Here is a 16826-nt window from a genome sequence, read left to right as displayed (position 1 = left end):
ACACACAGGACACTGCGACGGTCGTAAATGTGAGTCGGCTGCCGAGCCTCCGAATGTAAATCACGTGACCCTGGGTGTGGCAAGCAAAGGGTGAAAAATGGCGGTTAGGAGATCTGATCTGGAGATGTGCAGGGGGGTTGGACTAGATGACCTACAAGGTTCCTTCCAACTCTTGATATTCTGAATCAGGGGTCCCCAAACTTGGCAGCTTTAAGACTTGTGGACTTCAACTCCCAGAATTGTCCAGCCAGTACAGCTGGCTGGAGAATTCTTAAAGCTGCCAAGTTTGAAAGTCAATGGCTTTTTTTTCCTTTTTTCTTCTCCAGCAACAGAGTTGTGCGGATGAGGCATTTCCTTGTCAGGTTGCATCTGAGTGGGTCTTTTTGTGGTTCTTGTATCATTGTGCATAATTAGGATGAGGATATCCCCTTGCTGATATATCCCCCTCCCTCCCCCACAATTCCCAGGCCACCAAGGAAGATCCGTGGCTAATATTTGAGAAAGGCTTCTCTGTTTTTTTTCCTCCCTCTAGAAAGAGACAGCACAGTCTTAGCCAAGAGGAGCCGTGAAATTAATATGAATTTGTTTTGTTTGTTTGTTTGTTTTTATTTGAATTTATATCCCGCCCTTCTCCAAAGACTCAGGGCGGCTTACACTATGTCAAGCAATAGTCTTCATCCATTTGTATATTATATACAAAGTCAACTTTTAGTGCCCCCAACAATCTGGGTTCTTTTTTTTACCTACCTTATAAAGGATGGAAGGCTGAGACAACCTTGGGCCTGGTGGGACTCGAACCTGCAGTAATTGCAAGGAGCTGTGTTAATAACAGACAGGCTTAGTCTGCTGAGCCACCAGAGGCCCCAATTTTGCATCCAATCAGCGTGAATGTAATTGCTTGCATTCTTAATTAAGCCAACCTTTTTTTTTTTTTTTAATATATCAATAATCCGGATCTTTCACTTGCTTGTTTTTCCCCACGGTCTCAATTCCTGGTGCTCCCCCAGGGTTAAACCTGGCGATTTCCTACTCCTGGTGTTCAGATAATGGCTAAATGCTAAATAAAAGAGAAGCTGGCTTCTGGGGTGAGGGGGGGAGAAGCTGGAAGGGAGCCCCTGCGTGCCCCCCCCTCACACTTTGGGGCTGTAATAAAGATTAAATCTCTCTTTTAAAAAAACAACAACCACAACAAATGACAAACCTCTTTAAAGCAGGTCGAACATTGGGCTTATTTAATACATCTTTAGGATGAAAATTCCTTTGGGGAGGGGGAAAGGCGTGAAGGACACTCCCAGGGTAGGTGGGCTAGATTGCTTTTGGGGAGCACACACACACACCCCCGCGGCTATAGGGACGTGTGATGAGGCTTCCTAAGGCACCGAAAGAAGTGTTTTGGTTTGGTTTTTGTTTTTTCCTCACACATTCAGAAGGGTGTTTCTTTCTGAGGGATTTTATTATCATTTGAGAGCAGGGGGACTTTGATGGCTGCAAGCTGTTTGGCAGACTTGGGTTAAATAATGTCAATGTAATCCTGACATTTGCTTGGAGATCGGGATTGGCTCCCTAGATTCCTCTCCTTCCTTCCTTCCTTCCTTCCTTTCTTCCTTCCTTCCTTCCTTACTCCCTCATTCCCCCCTCCCTCCCTCTTTTCCTTCCTCCCTCCCTCCCTCTTTTCCTTCCTTCCTTCCTTCCTTCCCCCCTCCCTCCCTCTTTTCCTTCCTCCCTCCCTCCCTCTTTTCCTTCCATCCTTCCTCCCTCCCTCTTTTCCTTCCTCCTTCCCTCCTTCCTCCCTCCCTCCCTCCCTTCCTCCTACACCTCCTTTCTTCCTCCTCCTTCCTCCTCCCTCCTCCTCCTCCCTCTTTTCTTCCTCCCTCCTCCCTCCCCCTTTTCTTCCTTCCTCCCTCCCCCTTCCTCCCTCTTTTCTTCCTCCCTCCCTCCCTCCCTGTTTCCATCATAGCAGCTGACTTTCAGAGTGGCTACACTCACACAAAACACCTGCCAAGGGCCATTTTTAACCAACATTTGTTTTTCAACGAACAAGGCACAATAGCCGCCTTTGAAGACACAGCCGATAAATCATACTAGGCCACATTCAGGATAGAGATTAACCCGGCAAGCGCAAGCCCCATCGTTCTGTATTGGTGCTGTGACACTGGTGCTCATCTTGGGAACAAAACTAGGAGGAAGCGCAGAAAGAAATTGGGCAGCTGTACGGAATGGTGTAACATCAGCACATAATGTCTAAATTTGAGGGCTCAAGGCAGCACATACACCAGTGTTTATAATTATATTTTATAAGCCTTCTCTTCAGTGGTGGGTTTCAGCCGTTTCTGACCAGTTCTGGAGAACCAGTAGCGGAAAATTTGAGTAGTTCGGAGAACTGGTAGTAAAAATTCTGACTGGCCCCGCCCCCATCTATTCTCTGCCTCCCGAGTCCCAGCTGATCGGGAGGAAATGGGGATTTTGCAGGAACCTTCCCCTGGAGTGGGGAGGGAATGGGGATTTTGCAGTATTCTTCCCCTGCCACGCCCACCAAGCCATGCCACGCCCACCAAGCCACACCCACAGAACTGGCAGTAAAAAAAATTAGAAGCCCACCACTGCTCCCCCCCCCCTAAATTTTCAGTTGAGTCAATGGAGGCTAACTAACCACTAACCTGCTCGCCTCTGCCTGTTTTCCGAATCCCTTTCATATTTTCTGGTTTCCTTATTTCAACTTCTGAAGCCTTCAAGAGCAACCTCGGCTCTTCCCCCCTGGCTGGGTTTGTGTGGCCCAAGGAGTTCAATGGAGCCCTGGGTCTCGTAAGCCGGGCCAGCATCCTTCCTCCAATGGCCGTCCATCTCCTGGCTTGCCTGCTTTTGAGATGAAAGCCCGTTGCTTGCTGCTTCCCAGGCTAACCCTTTTCTGGCTCCTGGCAATTCCTGGAGTTGAACGATTTCACACCCCCGAGATGTTAGATTCCCCACCACCAGCCTGCGGTGAAATTCTATCATAAATCTTTCATCTGGATGGCCTCAGCTGTCAAGGCTTTCCTCCCCCCCCTTTCCCTCCCCCCCCCCTCTCTCTCTCTGCATTTGGCTGCCTAACCTACTCCTCCGTGTAATTCTGCCTTCTTGTAGGATGCTCACCTCTGATTAGCAAGGCGTGACCCTTCCCGTACACAGTTTTCCCATGCAAGCCAGCGGTTGCCGGCCCTGGCGCTGAAGGGAGGAGAAAGGAAACGGGGCACGGAAGGGGCTGGACTGCCTCCCCCCCACACACACCCAGTTCCCACACACACACACACACATACACAAACACACCCCTAGTTCCTCAGGAAGAGAGGAAAAAATAGCCAGGCCAAATAGCCATTCCACTTTATAGATCTCATCTGTGATATTGGGAATCCTGCTAAGAAAGGCAGGATATTGGATGCCCCTTGTAGGACAGGAGAGGAGAGGAGAGAAAAGAAAAGAAAAGAAAAGAAAAGAAAAGAAAAGAAAAGAAAAGAAAAGAAAAGAAAAGAAAAGAAAAGAAAAAAGATGGAATGGAATGAAGAATAAGAATAGAATAAACAGAGTTGGAAGGGACCTTGGAGGTCTTCTAGTCCAACCCTCTGCTTAAGCAGGAAACCCTATTCCATTTCAGACACCTGCCACCCCACCCATGCGCGTGCAGCCCCGGCAGGCACCCCGCGCATGCGTGCACGGCCCCCAGTGTGCACCTCCCACGCATGCGCTGCAAAGACCGAGAGACCAGCTGGTCGGTGGGAGGCGTGGACGTATGTGTGGCACAGCTGAACTGGGGTGACGGCTACAGAGAGGATGCTGCGTGCCACTTCTAGCACACATGCCGTAGGTTCGCCATCCCAGCCCTATACCATTTCAGACAAATGGCTGTCCAATCTCTTCTTAAAAACTTCCAGTGTTGGAGCATACACAACTTCTGGAGGCAAGTTGTTCCACTGGTTAATTGTTCTCACTGTCAGGAAATTTCTCAGGTTGCTTCTCTCCTTGATGAGTTTCCACCCGTTGCTTCTTGTCCTGCCTTCAGGTGCTTTGGAGAATAGCTTGACTCCCTCTTCTTTGGGGCAGCCCCTGAGATATTGGAACACTGCTATCATGTCTCCCCTAGTCCTTCTTTTCATTAAACTAGACATTCCGAATTCCAGTTTTTCTGGCACCACTGCCAGTTAGAGCTGTGGGAGTTCAAGGCTGGCTGTTCGCTTTGCTGTAAAGGAGAGGCAGAGAAACATTTGTTTTCTCTGGGCTGCTGAAACTAGAATTCCCTGCAGCCCTGCTTAGCTGAGCCAGGCAGGAGGGGCGCTGGGAGTTGTAGTTCCTTAAAAGGCAGAGCAGTCTCTTTCCATAAACGGGAGCCGAATTGGCTCGAGAGGAAAAATTGGTTTGGAAATCGCTTTTCAAAGATGCCCAGAGCCATCCCACGTCCTTCATATATCCTCCATGAATGGTCCATCCTCAGGACTTCCACATCTGGCCAGCCGTGAAATGTAAGGCAGTTGTGCAATCAGGAGAAGTGGGAAGGAAAGCTTTGGGATTGTCTTCTCCTGAGGCTACGGTTGGTCGTGACTTGGTTTTGACTCGATCACAGGGTGGATAAAAATCGATGATTTTTTTTTAAAAAAAAACCCCACGTTTTTATTTTCATCAATTTTATTTTAATAAAATGCTTTTGGTGTAAAAATCTATCTCGAGATAGTTTTCCATTTAGGATACATTAATAATTTAGTTCAGCATGAAATGGAGCCTTAGTTATGCAGCACTTGGTTATTCTGCCATATTTACATTTTTGGTAAGCTCGCTCAAGGAATCCCAAGCTCTTCAAGCTAAATGGGAAACCTTCCTTTTGTTTGCCAAGGATAATATTAAAAGATTCCGCGAGTCTTTGCATTTAAAGAGCACCTGTTGTTTCAGATCCATCATGGCAGTGGTGCCTGTTAGCGGGCATCCCCTCACCTTCTGGCCGCCACTTCCCTCACCTTGTCACCTCCCTGCCCGCATCACCAGCCATCCCATTAAAGTGACTGGGACGGTCGGTGAGTCAACCGCGGGTCAGAGGAGGAGCCGCTGCTGTAGTTCTTGATTGCGGCAGTCGATTTAGCCATCTCCGCTAATTCCATCTTTTTTTTTTCCCAGCCAGTCATCCATTATCGGGGATTAAATGTATCCCACAATCTCTATTCTGCAGTGCAAACCTCAGAACGGAGCCCCACCACCATCATTCACACACCTTCCTGCCCCTGGATTCGTGACCCCATCGGCTCAATTTACTTCCATTCTCCCATTCTTTCTAGCAGAAGATGGGTCTTCCCCCATCCCCCATCCCTTTTGCCAGGGGTGGGCTGCTGGGGGTTCGCAGGGGTTCGGGAGGACCTCTAGCTAAGATTCTGCGTAGTTCGGAGAACCCCCAAATCCTGCACTTCCCAGGAGTCCCCACGCGGCTCGCTTTGGATGCGGGTAAGTGCAGGGCACATGCAGAGGATCAGGGAGGGCGAAAAACAACCCTAGGGAACTTTCCGGCTTCAGGAGCCTGGGGAAGCTGTTGTCGCCCTGCTGGAGGCTCAAGAAAAGCCTGCGGAGCCCGGGGAGGGTAAAAACACCCCCCCACCCCGGCCATGGTACAGGAGGTTGATTAGGCCATGCCCCCCAATAGCCACACCCACCCAGCAACCAGGCAGAAAACCCCTTGCTAAAAATTTTGAAGCCCACCTTTTGAAGCCTGTTGCTACTCGAGATCCTTTCAAGCAGGAAGAATTGAGCCAAGCCATCGAAACCTACCAGAGTTCAATTTTTAATTGCAGCTCCCTTCTCAAGGCTGGAGTGGTTCAGTTGCCGATTCTTGAAGCTCCTTTGCCCCACAGTATTTTTCTCATTTCTACCACCTTTACAAATAAAAATAAAAAAATAAAAAATAAAAAACAGCGCCAGCCTTACAGCATTGCAAGCAGTTTGTAGCAAGTAACCAAAAAAAAAAAAATCCACCCTGATTATTATTTTTTCCCTGGGACAATGCTGCCACTGGCTGGATTTTCTACAGTATTACATGTGCTCCCCCCCCCCCCCCCAAAAAAAAAGACAGATCTTGCCAATATAGGGTGATGAAGGGAGGACAGAGAAAAGAAAGAGGAATGAAATTAGCCCTACACATTACTTAAATAAATTGCTAGGCTTCTAAAGCTTTTCAGAGTCACCTCCGTTACAGGTTAGTCCTCGACTTAACAGCAGTTTGTTTAGTGACCGATCAAAGTTACAACAGCACAGAAATTAGTGACTTAACGGCCGTTTTTCAGATTTACGACCTTCGCTAGCATCCCTGCGGTCACCTGACTTACATTTGGACGCTTGGACAGCCGGTCCCTATTTACGATGGTTGCGGTATCCCGGGGTCGTGTGATTCCCCTTTTGCGACTTCCTAACGAGCAAAGTCAACGAAGTCAAAAGATTCACGGAACGACCGGGTTATTAACTTATCCGCTGCAGTGATTCACTTAACAGCCGTGGCAAAAAAGGCTGTGAAATGGGGCCAAACTCACTTAACGGATGTCTCACTTAACAAGAAAAATGTTGGGCTCGAACGTGGTCGTAAGTCGAGGATTACCTAAATTGTGGCTCCAGAAAGAGAGCTGCTGAATCGGCTCCCTGGGAATTCTTCTGAATGTTGCATGGTGAAAATGTCCATTTTAACAGATTAACAGAGTTGAAAGGGACCTGGTAGGTCATCTAGTCCAACCCCCCCACCCCCGCACCCAAGCAGGAGACCCTACCTACACCATTCCTGACAGATGGCAGTCCAGTCTCTTCTTGAAAGCCTCCAGGATGAAGCTCCCACAACTTCCGAAGGCAACTTCTGTTCCATTGGTTGATTCTTCTCCCTATCAGGAAATTTCTCCTTATTTCCAGGTTGAATCTCTCTTTGATCAGTTTTCTTCCATTATTCCTTGTCTGGCCTTCAGGTGCTTTAAAAAATAGCCTCTCTGGGGCAGCCCCTCAAATATTGGAAGGCTGCTATCCTGTCTCCCCTGGTCCTTCTCTCCACTAGACTAGCCATGTCCAGTTCCTACAACCGTTCATCGTATGTGTTAGCCTCCAGTCCCCTCATCATCCTGGTTGCTCTTCTCTGCACTTTTACTGTACATCTCCCCCCTCCCATTTTCTATGGGGCAAGCACTAATAAGCATGGGAGGTTCTGACCTAAGGTGCTGAGCTTTAGCCAAGAAAAGAAACCTATGCCACCAGGTTAAGTCAGTTAATCTAAAGGTACCACAGACTGACCAGCATCTTGGCTTTCCACCAGCCCTCTCTAGATCAGGGGTCTCCAACCTTGCTCACTTTAAGACTTGTGGACTTCAACTCCCAGAATTCCTCAGCCAGCAAAGCTTGTGTGCTTCAACTCCCGGAATTCCTCAGCCAGCAAAGCTTGTGGACTTCAACTCCGAGAATTCTTCAGCCAGCAAAGCTTGTGGACTTCAACTCCCAGAATTCCTCAGCCAGCAAAGCTGGATGAGGAATTCTGGGAGTTGAAGTCCACAAGTCTTAAAGTGACCAAGATCGGAGACCCCTGCTCTAGATGAACTTATCTGTTTGCTGGATGTCAGAATTTTGGAAGGGCAAATTAATCCCTCAGTTTACTTTTAGCCTCTGCCCAGAGGCCAGTCAGGCACCTGTCCTCGACTTACAACCACACCTGAGCCCCAAATTGTATTGCTAAGCAAGACGCTTCCTTGCCCGCAGTTGTTAAGTGAACCCCTGCGGTGGTTAAAATTAGTAACACAGTTGGGAAGGGAATCCGGCTTCCCCATTGACTTTGCTTGTCGCAAGGTCGCAAAAGGGGATCCTGGGGCCCTGCAACCATCACAAATACGAATCGGTGGCCGAGCCTCTTGACTTTCAGTCGCGTGAACTTTCAACGCCGTTATAACTTTGAACAGTCACTAAGTTGTTAGTTGAGGACTAACCTGTCTAGGCAGGTGTTTTATTATCACAATTTGTCCTTCCTCGGAAGGAGAGCTTCTGATAGGTGTTTCTGTGTTGTCCTTAGGCGGTGTTGCCGCAGAGAAGGTCTCTTCATTCTCCTCTCCAGGGGTGGCCTTCAAATCTTTTAGCCAAGGGTTCTGTGCCCGGTTGCTGGGTGGGCATGGCCATGGTGGGCCTTGTGGGCTTCCTGCACCATGGCAGAGTGTTTTTATTTATTTATTTATTTATTTATTTATTTATTTATATATTTATTTATTTATTTATTTATTTATTTTTCGTATTTATATACCGCCCTATCTCCCTAGGGACTCAGGGCGGTTTACAGGCAGATAAAAATACATATAAATACAAAATAAAACATCCATTAAAAAACTTATTCCAAATAGCCAAATAATTAAAAAGAACAGTATACATAATAAAACCCATTAGAACCAATTTAAATTTAAAATCTAAAATCTAGTCCAGTCCTGCGCAGATGAATAAATGAGTTTTAAGCTCGCGGCGAAAGGTTCGGAGGTCCGGAAGTTGACGAAGTCCTGGGGGAAGCTCGTTCCAAAGGGTGGGAGCCCCCACAGAGAAGGTCCTTCCCCTGGGTGTTGCCAGACGGCACTGCCTAGCCGATGGCACCCTGAGGAGTCCCTCTCTGTGAGAGCGCACAGGTCGGTGAGAGGTATTCAGTAGCAGCAGACGGTCCCGTAAATAGCCCGGCCCTATGCCATGGAGCGCTTTGAAGATCATTACCAAAACCTTGAAGCGCACCCGGAAGGCCACAGGCCCTCCCTGGACTCTGGAGGCTTTCCTTTAGCCTCTGGGAGGGCAAATACAGTCTCTCCAGGCTCTGGAGGCCATCCAGAGGCTGAAAATGGGCCCATTTCTGGCTTTCCCAAACTTCCAGTAGGCCCATTTTTCTCCCTCCCCGAGCTTCCACACACGCCCTGCACTTACCTACATCCAAAACGGGCCGCTTGCGGACTCCTTGGAGGGGCGGGGTTGGATGGGGTGGGGCCAGTCAAGAGTGGGATTTGAGGGTTCTCGGAACTGCAAAGAATTTTAGCTAGAGGTTCTCCCGAACCCCCAGCAGCCCAACCCTGCTCCTTTCCCTGCTCTCATGGGCCAAATAACTCACTTTTCTTGCAGCGCGTTGCCACATCCACCCACATAGCGATGCGTCAGCGAGCAAGCTGATCTGGTTCCCTTGTCCGTAACGGATTTTTCCTTCCTTCTCTTCCAGAGCAAGCGGGACCACCTGCTCATGAACGTCAAGTGGTACTACCGCCAATCTGAAGTCCCGGATTCTGTTTACCAACATTTGGTCCAGGACCGACACAACGAAAACGGTAAGTTTTGAGGGGTGTGTGTAGCGAAGCTGTTGCTGTGCCTCTGAGTGGGTTGTCTTCTCTTTGTTCTGCTTGTGGCATTCAAACTCCATTTGTACCTTTGGAAAACTCACAGGTGAGGTGTGTGTTGCATCCCGAGGCTGCCAGCTTGTGAAGCATCAGCCTTCCAAAGCATTGGGCGCCTTCCTGCCTGTTTTCTGGCCATGTGGAGAGTGGACGTCTGGGCCAAAGGGAAATCCTCCAAAAAAAAAAAAAAAGTGGAATTAGGTGCTGGAATGTGGAAGCTTCCCTTTACATTTTTTCAGTTCCCAACATGATGGGTGTAAAAGGAAGCAGTGGGTCCCAAGGAGACCTGTGGAAAGTAATCTGGGATCCATACTAGAGTGTCAGGCCTGTCCCAATCTGATCCCTTGGGAAAGAAAGACCATCGACTCCCATTTGGTTGAAGCGAAAGGTTCTGCTGCAGTAAAGTCAGGCTAGATCTGGGTTTCTCAAAAGATACAGAAAGGTTTCCCCTCATCCCAGCCCCCCCCCCCATGATCAGTCTATCTTTGGCCAATCAGAACTTACTGAAGTGTTTTGAGAAAACTGAGAGGCTTTGGGGTAATCCACATTCTTTCCCAAGGTGCCTGGCCTTGGATGCCTGGTACAAGCCACAGTTCTGAGGTTCTCTGGTCTTTATCACCTGTCATTCCCACCTCCCAATTTCTCATCTTGTACACACATGCACACTAGCCTTCGATGGCAGGATGCTTGTGAGGTGCCAAGCCGAACCTGGCAGACCTGACATAGTGACAGCATCAGAACAACCTTAGATCAGGTCCAGCTGTTTGCACCTGGCTTAGACTGTCCAGGATTTATACAAACCAATTCTGGTCTTTCCTTAACACCTTTTCAGATCCAAAGCAGGATCTTCTCCATGAAGAGCATAGTCCTGGCCTCTCCTTTTACCTCTAAACGTAACAAGTGGCTTTTTGAGGGACTTCAGAAGAAACCTTGCTTAGAAGTGTGCTGACTGCTAGAGGCACCGTTAACATGTGGCTTTCTTTCCACAGATTCTGGGCGTGAGCTGGTTATCACCGACCCAGTGATCAAGAACAGAGAGCTCTTCATTTCAGACTACGTTGACACTTATCATGCTGCTGCCCTCAGGTGAGTAGCTAAAAACCCAGCCAATGAGATTATTTTAAGAGAATACTGAAGTTGGAAGGTCTCTGAGGTCTTTTAGTCCAACCCACTGCTCAAGCTGGAAGCCTTATTTCAGACAAATGGTTGGCAATAGGGTTGAAGTAATTCCATTAAATGAGTATCCTTTATATATAAGATTCAGTATCTCTCTCAGAGAGGGCAGTAGAAGAGGGTGGAGGTGAGAGGAATACCTAGATTGAACATCCAAAGAAGCAGATGTAGACAAAGATTTAAGAGAGGAATTCAGGAGGCAAGTAAAAAAAACAACAACTTAGCAAGTAAAAGTATTGAAGCGGGCAGGAGATGATGGATAGATGATTTTTTTTTCTTTTTGTGTTGTTTTGATTTGCTTTTCCTTTTTCCTATCTTTCTTTTAAAGCATAGCAATTAAAGTATTGAAGCGGGCAGGAGATGATGGATAGATAATTTCTCTTTTTTGTTGTTGTTCTGAATTCCTTTTCCTTTTCTCTCTCTCTCTCTCCTTTTTTTTCCTGTTTTTAGGTAGGTGAAATGATTAGAAGTTAGGAAAGATAGTTTCTTAATAAAGTTAGAATAAGCGATAGAAATAAGAGAAGGGGGAATATTAATGTATACATGTTTATATCATAAAATGACAGTAATACCCAGAGAAAAAACGTGGAATAATTGAATAATGATAGACTATAACTTAATACAAGTGTGTATTATTATTAGAAATACATAAGCGGATTGAATGTAATGATTAGAATTAACTTGATTAGTTTTATTTGTATTAGAATGTATGACACCCAGGTACCACACTTTTCATGCATTGATTTGATATTTTTATAAAAAATAAAACACTTTTTAAAAACCTCAGAGAGAAGGTTTGTTGTTGTTGTTGTTGTTTTATGTGGGACCAGATTTGGGTTTTTTTGGGTTGTCCTCTGTTAAGTAAGCCGTGATTCACCTCCTCTGATATTCCTTTTTTCCCTCCCTTCCTTGCAGGGGGAAATGTAACATCTCTCATTTCTCCGACATCTTTGCTGCTAGAGAGTTCAAAGCCCGAATGGACTCCTTTTTCTATATCCTGGGCTATAATCCAGAGACCAGGTGAGCGGCTTTTATTACATTCAATTGAGAAATAATTCAGCTGCCTACAAGAGACCATTAGTCTGTGTTAAGAGAAAGGGAAAATATCCAGGCAGGGTATGCTAAACTCAAAGGAAATGCCAAGTATTATCGTATTTTTTTGGAGTATAAGACACACCTTTTCCCCCCCAAAAAAAGAGGGTGAAAATCTGGATTCGTTTTATACTCTGAATGTAGCCCCACCCAGCTTCTCAAACGGAGGTTTCAGAGGCTGAAAGAAGCTTCAGAAAAAAAGCCCTCAAACAGAGCTTCAGAAAAAAAAGCCCCCAAATAGAGCTTCAGAAAAGAAGCCCCTAAACAGAGTTTCAGAGGCTTTTTTTTTCTGAAGTTCTGTTTTGGAGGCTTTCAGAGGCAGGAAAAAAAAGCAAAAAAAAAAAAAAAAGGCACAGAGCTTACAACCAAGGAAACTATTGCTAAAATTCACCTCTGGCAACAGCTGATTGGGGGTATTCCAGGAGGCAATCCATCTGCCAATCAGCTTTTTGTCTTATTTTCCTCCCCAAAAACCAAGGTGCTTCTTATACTCCAAAAAATACGGTAATTCCTTGAAGGTGTGGTTTGAAACAACACTTGTGATTTTTAGTTCAGATTTAAACCGTATTGTCCTGCTGTGGAGATCAGTTTGAGATCAGTAACAAATATAGTCAGGGCCTTTTTAGTGATGGCTCTCTTTCCGAAGTCTCTCACAGAACGGACCTTCTCGACAAAGACTCCGCCCAAAAACTGGCTGTTTCAGTTGCAATTCGGTGTCATTGTGACCGCCAAAGATTTGTTTCTTTGTTTTTAATCCCTGTTGCTGTTCCCTTTTCAAATGGCCTTTGTCTTTTTGTTCGGCTTCTGAATCGCCATCCTAAAGACGCGTGGGCCTGCTTTGGTTTTAATTTGCTGCTTTGGCTGCGGGAAAAAAATAGCTTGTAGCTTGAAGTAATGGTCCAAATTTGGGGGTTGGGGGGGAGGATTTCAGAATTCTGAGGGTGCAGCCCCTCCTGACTTGTTGCAAGCTCGTCGAGCCGCCTGGGCACCCGATCGGTATCGCAAAGGAATATTTACGTATTTGTCAGATTTATATGGCCGGCTGTCTCGCCCTCCTGGTGGTGTAATGCAGATAGTCCTCAACTTACAACAGTTCGCTTCGCGGCCCCTCAAAAGTTACAACAGCCCTGGAAAAAAAAGTGAGGTGGGACTATTTTTCACATGACCGTTGCGCCATCTCCACGATCAAAATTCAGACGCTTGGCAACTGACTCGCGTTTACGACGGTTTGCGGTGTCCCACAGTGGTCCCCTTTTTGCGAACTTCCGACAAGCGAAGTGAACGGGGAAGCCCGATTCACTTAACAACCATGTTACTAATTTAACAGTTGCAGCGATCCGCTTAGCGATGGTGGCAAGAAAGGTCCTTAAATGAGGCAAAACTCACTTCACAAATGTCTCACTTAGGCAACGTCCCATAATAATAATAATAATAATAATAATAATAATAATAATAATAATAATAGTAATAGTAATAGTAATAGTAATAATAATAGTGTAAATGAGCTGTGTGTGTGTGTGTGTGTGTGTGTGTTTGTAGAGGGGTGTTTCAGTATCTTCTCTAGTGCCAGCGACAGAGCCCCAAGAAGATAAGATTCCCAAAATTGATAAAAAACATTTTTAAATCAGTGATATTGGAAGACTATATATAACAGCTATATATAGATAGTCCTCAGCTTACAACAGTTCACTTAGTGACCGAAGTTACAACAGCAACGAAAAAAGTGACCTAGGACCATTTTTCACGCTTAACGACCGTTGTAGCATCTCCCTGACTCACGTTTGACACCGGACTCAAGTTTACGATGGTCGGAGCGTCATCTCCCCTCCCGGGGTCACGTGATTCCCCCCTTTTTTGCGACCTTCCAACCAATAGTCAGGGCCTGACGACTCCAATGGACGACTCCAATGGAGTCGTCGGGGAAGCTGGGATCCCCTTAACAGCCACGCAGTGATTCCCTTGACAAATGGCGGCAAGAAAAGTCGCAAAATGGGGCAAGCCAGGCTCGCTTAATAGATTTCTCAATTTAGCAAACATAAATTTTGGGCGCAATAGTTGTGGCCGTAAGCAGAGGACTACCAGCTGAACGTGTGGCCCTTGGAGGTCAGAAATAGCTTTGTGGGGTGCATCACTCAGACCCAGGAACTTGAAATGCCACCCAGACCAGGACAGGGAGGGAGATGCCCCACAGGTAGAGCCCACCTGTGTGGCTGAAGGATGGCTCCCACTTCCCTGAGTTGTAACTCAGCAACATCTGGAGGGTTGCAAGATCTTAACCCTTCCGTAGAAGAGGGAGGGGAGGGTCAGTCATGCTGGGGAAGTTACCAGAGTCACCGGGAGGATGACAAAATGCCGGCCCTTTGAGGGAGGCCAAATGAAGAAACAGATCTCAAAGGCTATTTTATTGCTGGAGATAGTGTAATAGAATCACAGAAGTAGGTCTGAGTTTCTCTGATCTTTCTTATATGTTGCAATTCAAACTGCGGGATTTTGAGTTTGTCTCCGGATTGGGTAAAATCTCTATTAATGCTTCGCTCGGTCCTTTTTGTAAGATTGGTTTATTTTCCTTTACATCAATCCTTATTCTCCCAAGTCCATGTTTGAATCGACCTAGCACCCCCTTACCTACCTACCTACCTACCTACCTACCTTCCTTCCTTCCTTCCTTCCTTCCTTCCTTCCTTCCTTCCTTCCTTCCTTCCTTCCTTCCTTCCTTCCTTCCTTCCGTCCGTCCGTCATGATGGCTGCATCTCTCCTATCCAAGTGTCCTGAGCTGACAGTGGGACAGTTATCTCCTTCCTTCCTTCCTTCCTTCCTTCCTTCCTTCCTTCCTTCCTTCCTTCCTTCCTTCCTTCCTTCCTTCCTTCCTTCCTTCCTTCCTTCCTTCCTTCCTTCCTTCCTCCCTCCCTCCCTCCCTCCCTTCTTCACTCACTGAAACTGATTTCTTACTCATCATATATTGGCTTCAGTTGCCCTGTTCCTCCCTGCTCCCTGTTGTCGTCCCCCCTTTCTCCCCCCACCCCAGGGAGCATCATTGGTCCTGGCCCAACCTGGCTTCCAGGCTCCCTTTGGAACCTTTCCCAGACTTGGCCATGCTGGATAACTCGTTCCAGGCTGGCATCCTTGCTCCAAATCCATTGGCCATTTGCTCAGGTCATGCCGCAAATGTGTGTGTGTGTGTGTGGGGGGGGCTTCTGAACATGTTGGGAGTTCAACAGCCCCCCCCCCACCTTTAGGGAATTAGCTTGTTGGGAAGGCGCCTTGTTGGGGACCTGGATGGAAAAGCAAGATATATCCTGCCTGGCCTTCTATTTATAACTTGTCTTTTGCATCTGGACCCTTCAGGGTCTCCCTCCCAGAGATAAATCAAAAGGTAGCAGTGTGTGTGTGTGTTTGTATCAGTGTGTGTGTGTGTGTGTGTGTGATTCCCAGCCCCTGCAGCCTGTCTTCTCCTCCAGGGAAGGGTGCAAGCCGCCGTCCGTCCCCCCCCAGCTTGGATGGAGCCAGACCTTCCTCCCCGAACGTACGTTGCCCGTCTCAGACTCCCTTGCAAAGGGCCCCACTACCCTGCACACTAGCTTGCTCGGCGAAGCAGCAGCCGTCTTTTTCGTCGTCGTAGTCGCTGCCGCTGCTGCGTTGGTAGCTGGGCTGGTGGTGCAGCTCTCCCCGCCCGCCTGTGTGGCGGTGCTTTATTTACGGAAACAGGAGGGGGGGGGTCACAGCACATGCTCAGTGCTGTCAGTCTTAAGGGCGAAGTTTCTGCCTCCTGCGTGTGGGGCTGAGGTCACCGCACAAGCTCGGGCGAAAGCTCTCCCCGGGTCTACCTCGGACTGCATGGGCCTCCATTTTGATTAGTTCAGCTGGGGAGGGGGGGGGGAAGGAAGCAGGCCGACTCTCCCCCCCACCCTTCTGCTTCTTCTTTTCCTGGGGTGTGTTTTTTTTTTTTTGGGCCCCCCCTCCTTTGCTGGAGCCACAGAGAGAGAGAGAGAGAGAGAGAGAGAGAGGCAAGGTCAGGTAGCATCCCGCTGCAGAGCCCGGGCGAAGCTGTCACTGTCATGGATGACCTGTTCGGCCCCTTCAGGTAGGCAGAAGACGGGCTGGGGGGAACGGATGGGGCATCGGGGGGGTGGGTGGGTGGGAGGTTGGGCTGGCCCGGGAGGAGGGATTGGTGGAGAGTGGCTTCTTCCCACCCCTCTGCGCCCCCCCTCCCAGCCCTGGTTGCGTGTCCAAGAATGGGACTTGGCAGCTGCCGACAGACAAGGCAGCCTGTCTATCCCCTTCCCTGAGGCTTTCCTCCTCCTCCTCCTCCTCTCCTCGAGCCCACCTGCCCTGTCCCGGTTGCAAGGGCTGGCGGGAGGGGAGGGGGGAGAGCCGTAGAGCCGTAGCCATTGGCTGCCGTTGCGAGAGGGACGGGACGATTCTGACAGCCTGCCTGCCCGCTTGCTTGCTTAGCTGGCTGGCTGGCTGGCTGGCTTGCCTGGACGGGCTGGGGAGTGGAGAGGGGGGCCTTGAGGGGAGGCTTCCCTCCCCCACCCCATATACCTGAGCAGGGATAGGGAAGGGGGTTGCTTAGATGGCTAGGCCCCTTTTCTGGGGAGATGCCACTTTTCTCCAGATTGGCTGCCCTGGGAGCGCATCCGTTTGGGGAGAAGTTTCCGCTGGGGCGGGGGAAGTGGCACCCCACCTGCAGGGAGCCAGGTGCATGCTTCCCCTTTGAGGGAAGGTGGGCATGGATCCATTTCCCCCCCAGAAGTGGGAGCAGGGAAGCCCCACTCAGCTTAGTCATCCAGACCAGGGGTCTCCAACCTTGGCCCCTTTAAGACTTGAGGACTTCAACTCCCAGAACCCCCCAGACAGCAAAGCTGGCTAGGGAATTCTGGGAGTTGAAGTCCACAAGTCTTAAAGGGGCCAAGTTTGGAGACCCCTGATCCAGACTTCCTGTAACCACAGGACCAAGCGTATTTTGTCATAAATATACAGAAACCTTTCTGTACGGGCAGAAGTCCAACCGGGACTTGAGCCTGGTCACTACAGGCCCTGCATTAACCGCGGCCACCACCACCCCCAACCGCCCGGGGACAGCCAGGCAGGGCAAATCCAGCTGTTGCTGATGGACAGAAAGAAAGACAGACAGAATTGGGGAAAGTCCTCACGAGACCGCCCAGCCGCCCTGAGAAAAATAGC

General features: G+C 48.4%; 1 protein-coding gene across 4 annotated transcripts in view; it reads left to right on the top strand.

Moving 5' to 3' along the window:
* Nucleotides 1–16826, top strand: part of RERE (arginine-glutamic acid dipeptide repeats) — a 282778-nt gene that overhangs the window by 165952 nt on the left and 100000 nt on the right. For 3 of the 4 annotated variants that reach the window (XM_058160874.1, XM_058160873.1, XM_058160875.1), the window contains exons 4-6: nt 9206–9311; nt 10367–10463; nt 11466–11570. In XM_058160874.1, the coding sequence (XP_058016857.1) occupies nt 9206–9311; nt 10367–10463; nt 11466–11570 (308 nt within the window). Of the gene's footprint in view, nt 1–9205; nt 9312–10366; nt 10464–11465; nt 11571–15352; nt 15724–16826 lie in introns of those variants that run through there. The other variant, XM_058160876.1, reaches the window with a different exon arrangement.

This window comes from Ahaetulla prasina, chromosome 18 (genome assembly GCF_028640845.1).
Source record: "Ahaetulla prasina isolate Xishuangbanna chromosome 18, ASM2864084v1, whole genome shotgun sequence".
NCBI lineage: Eukaryota > Metazoa > Chordata > Lepidosauria > Squamata > Colubridae > Ahaetulla > Ahaetulla prasina.
Note: the sequence above shows the minus strand (reverse complement) of the source record. Positions and strands in the feature narration are given on the sequence as shown.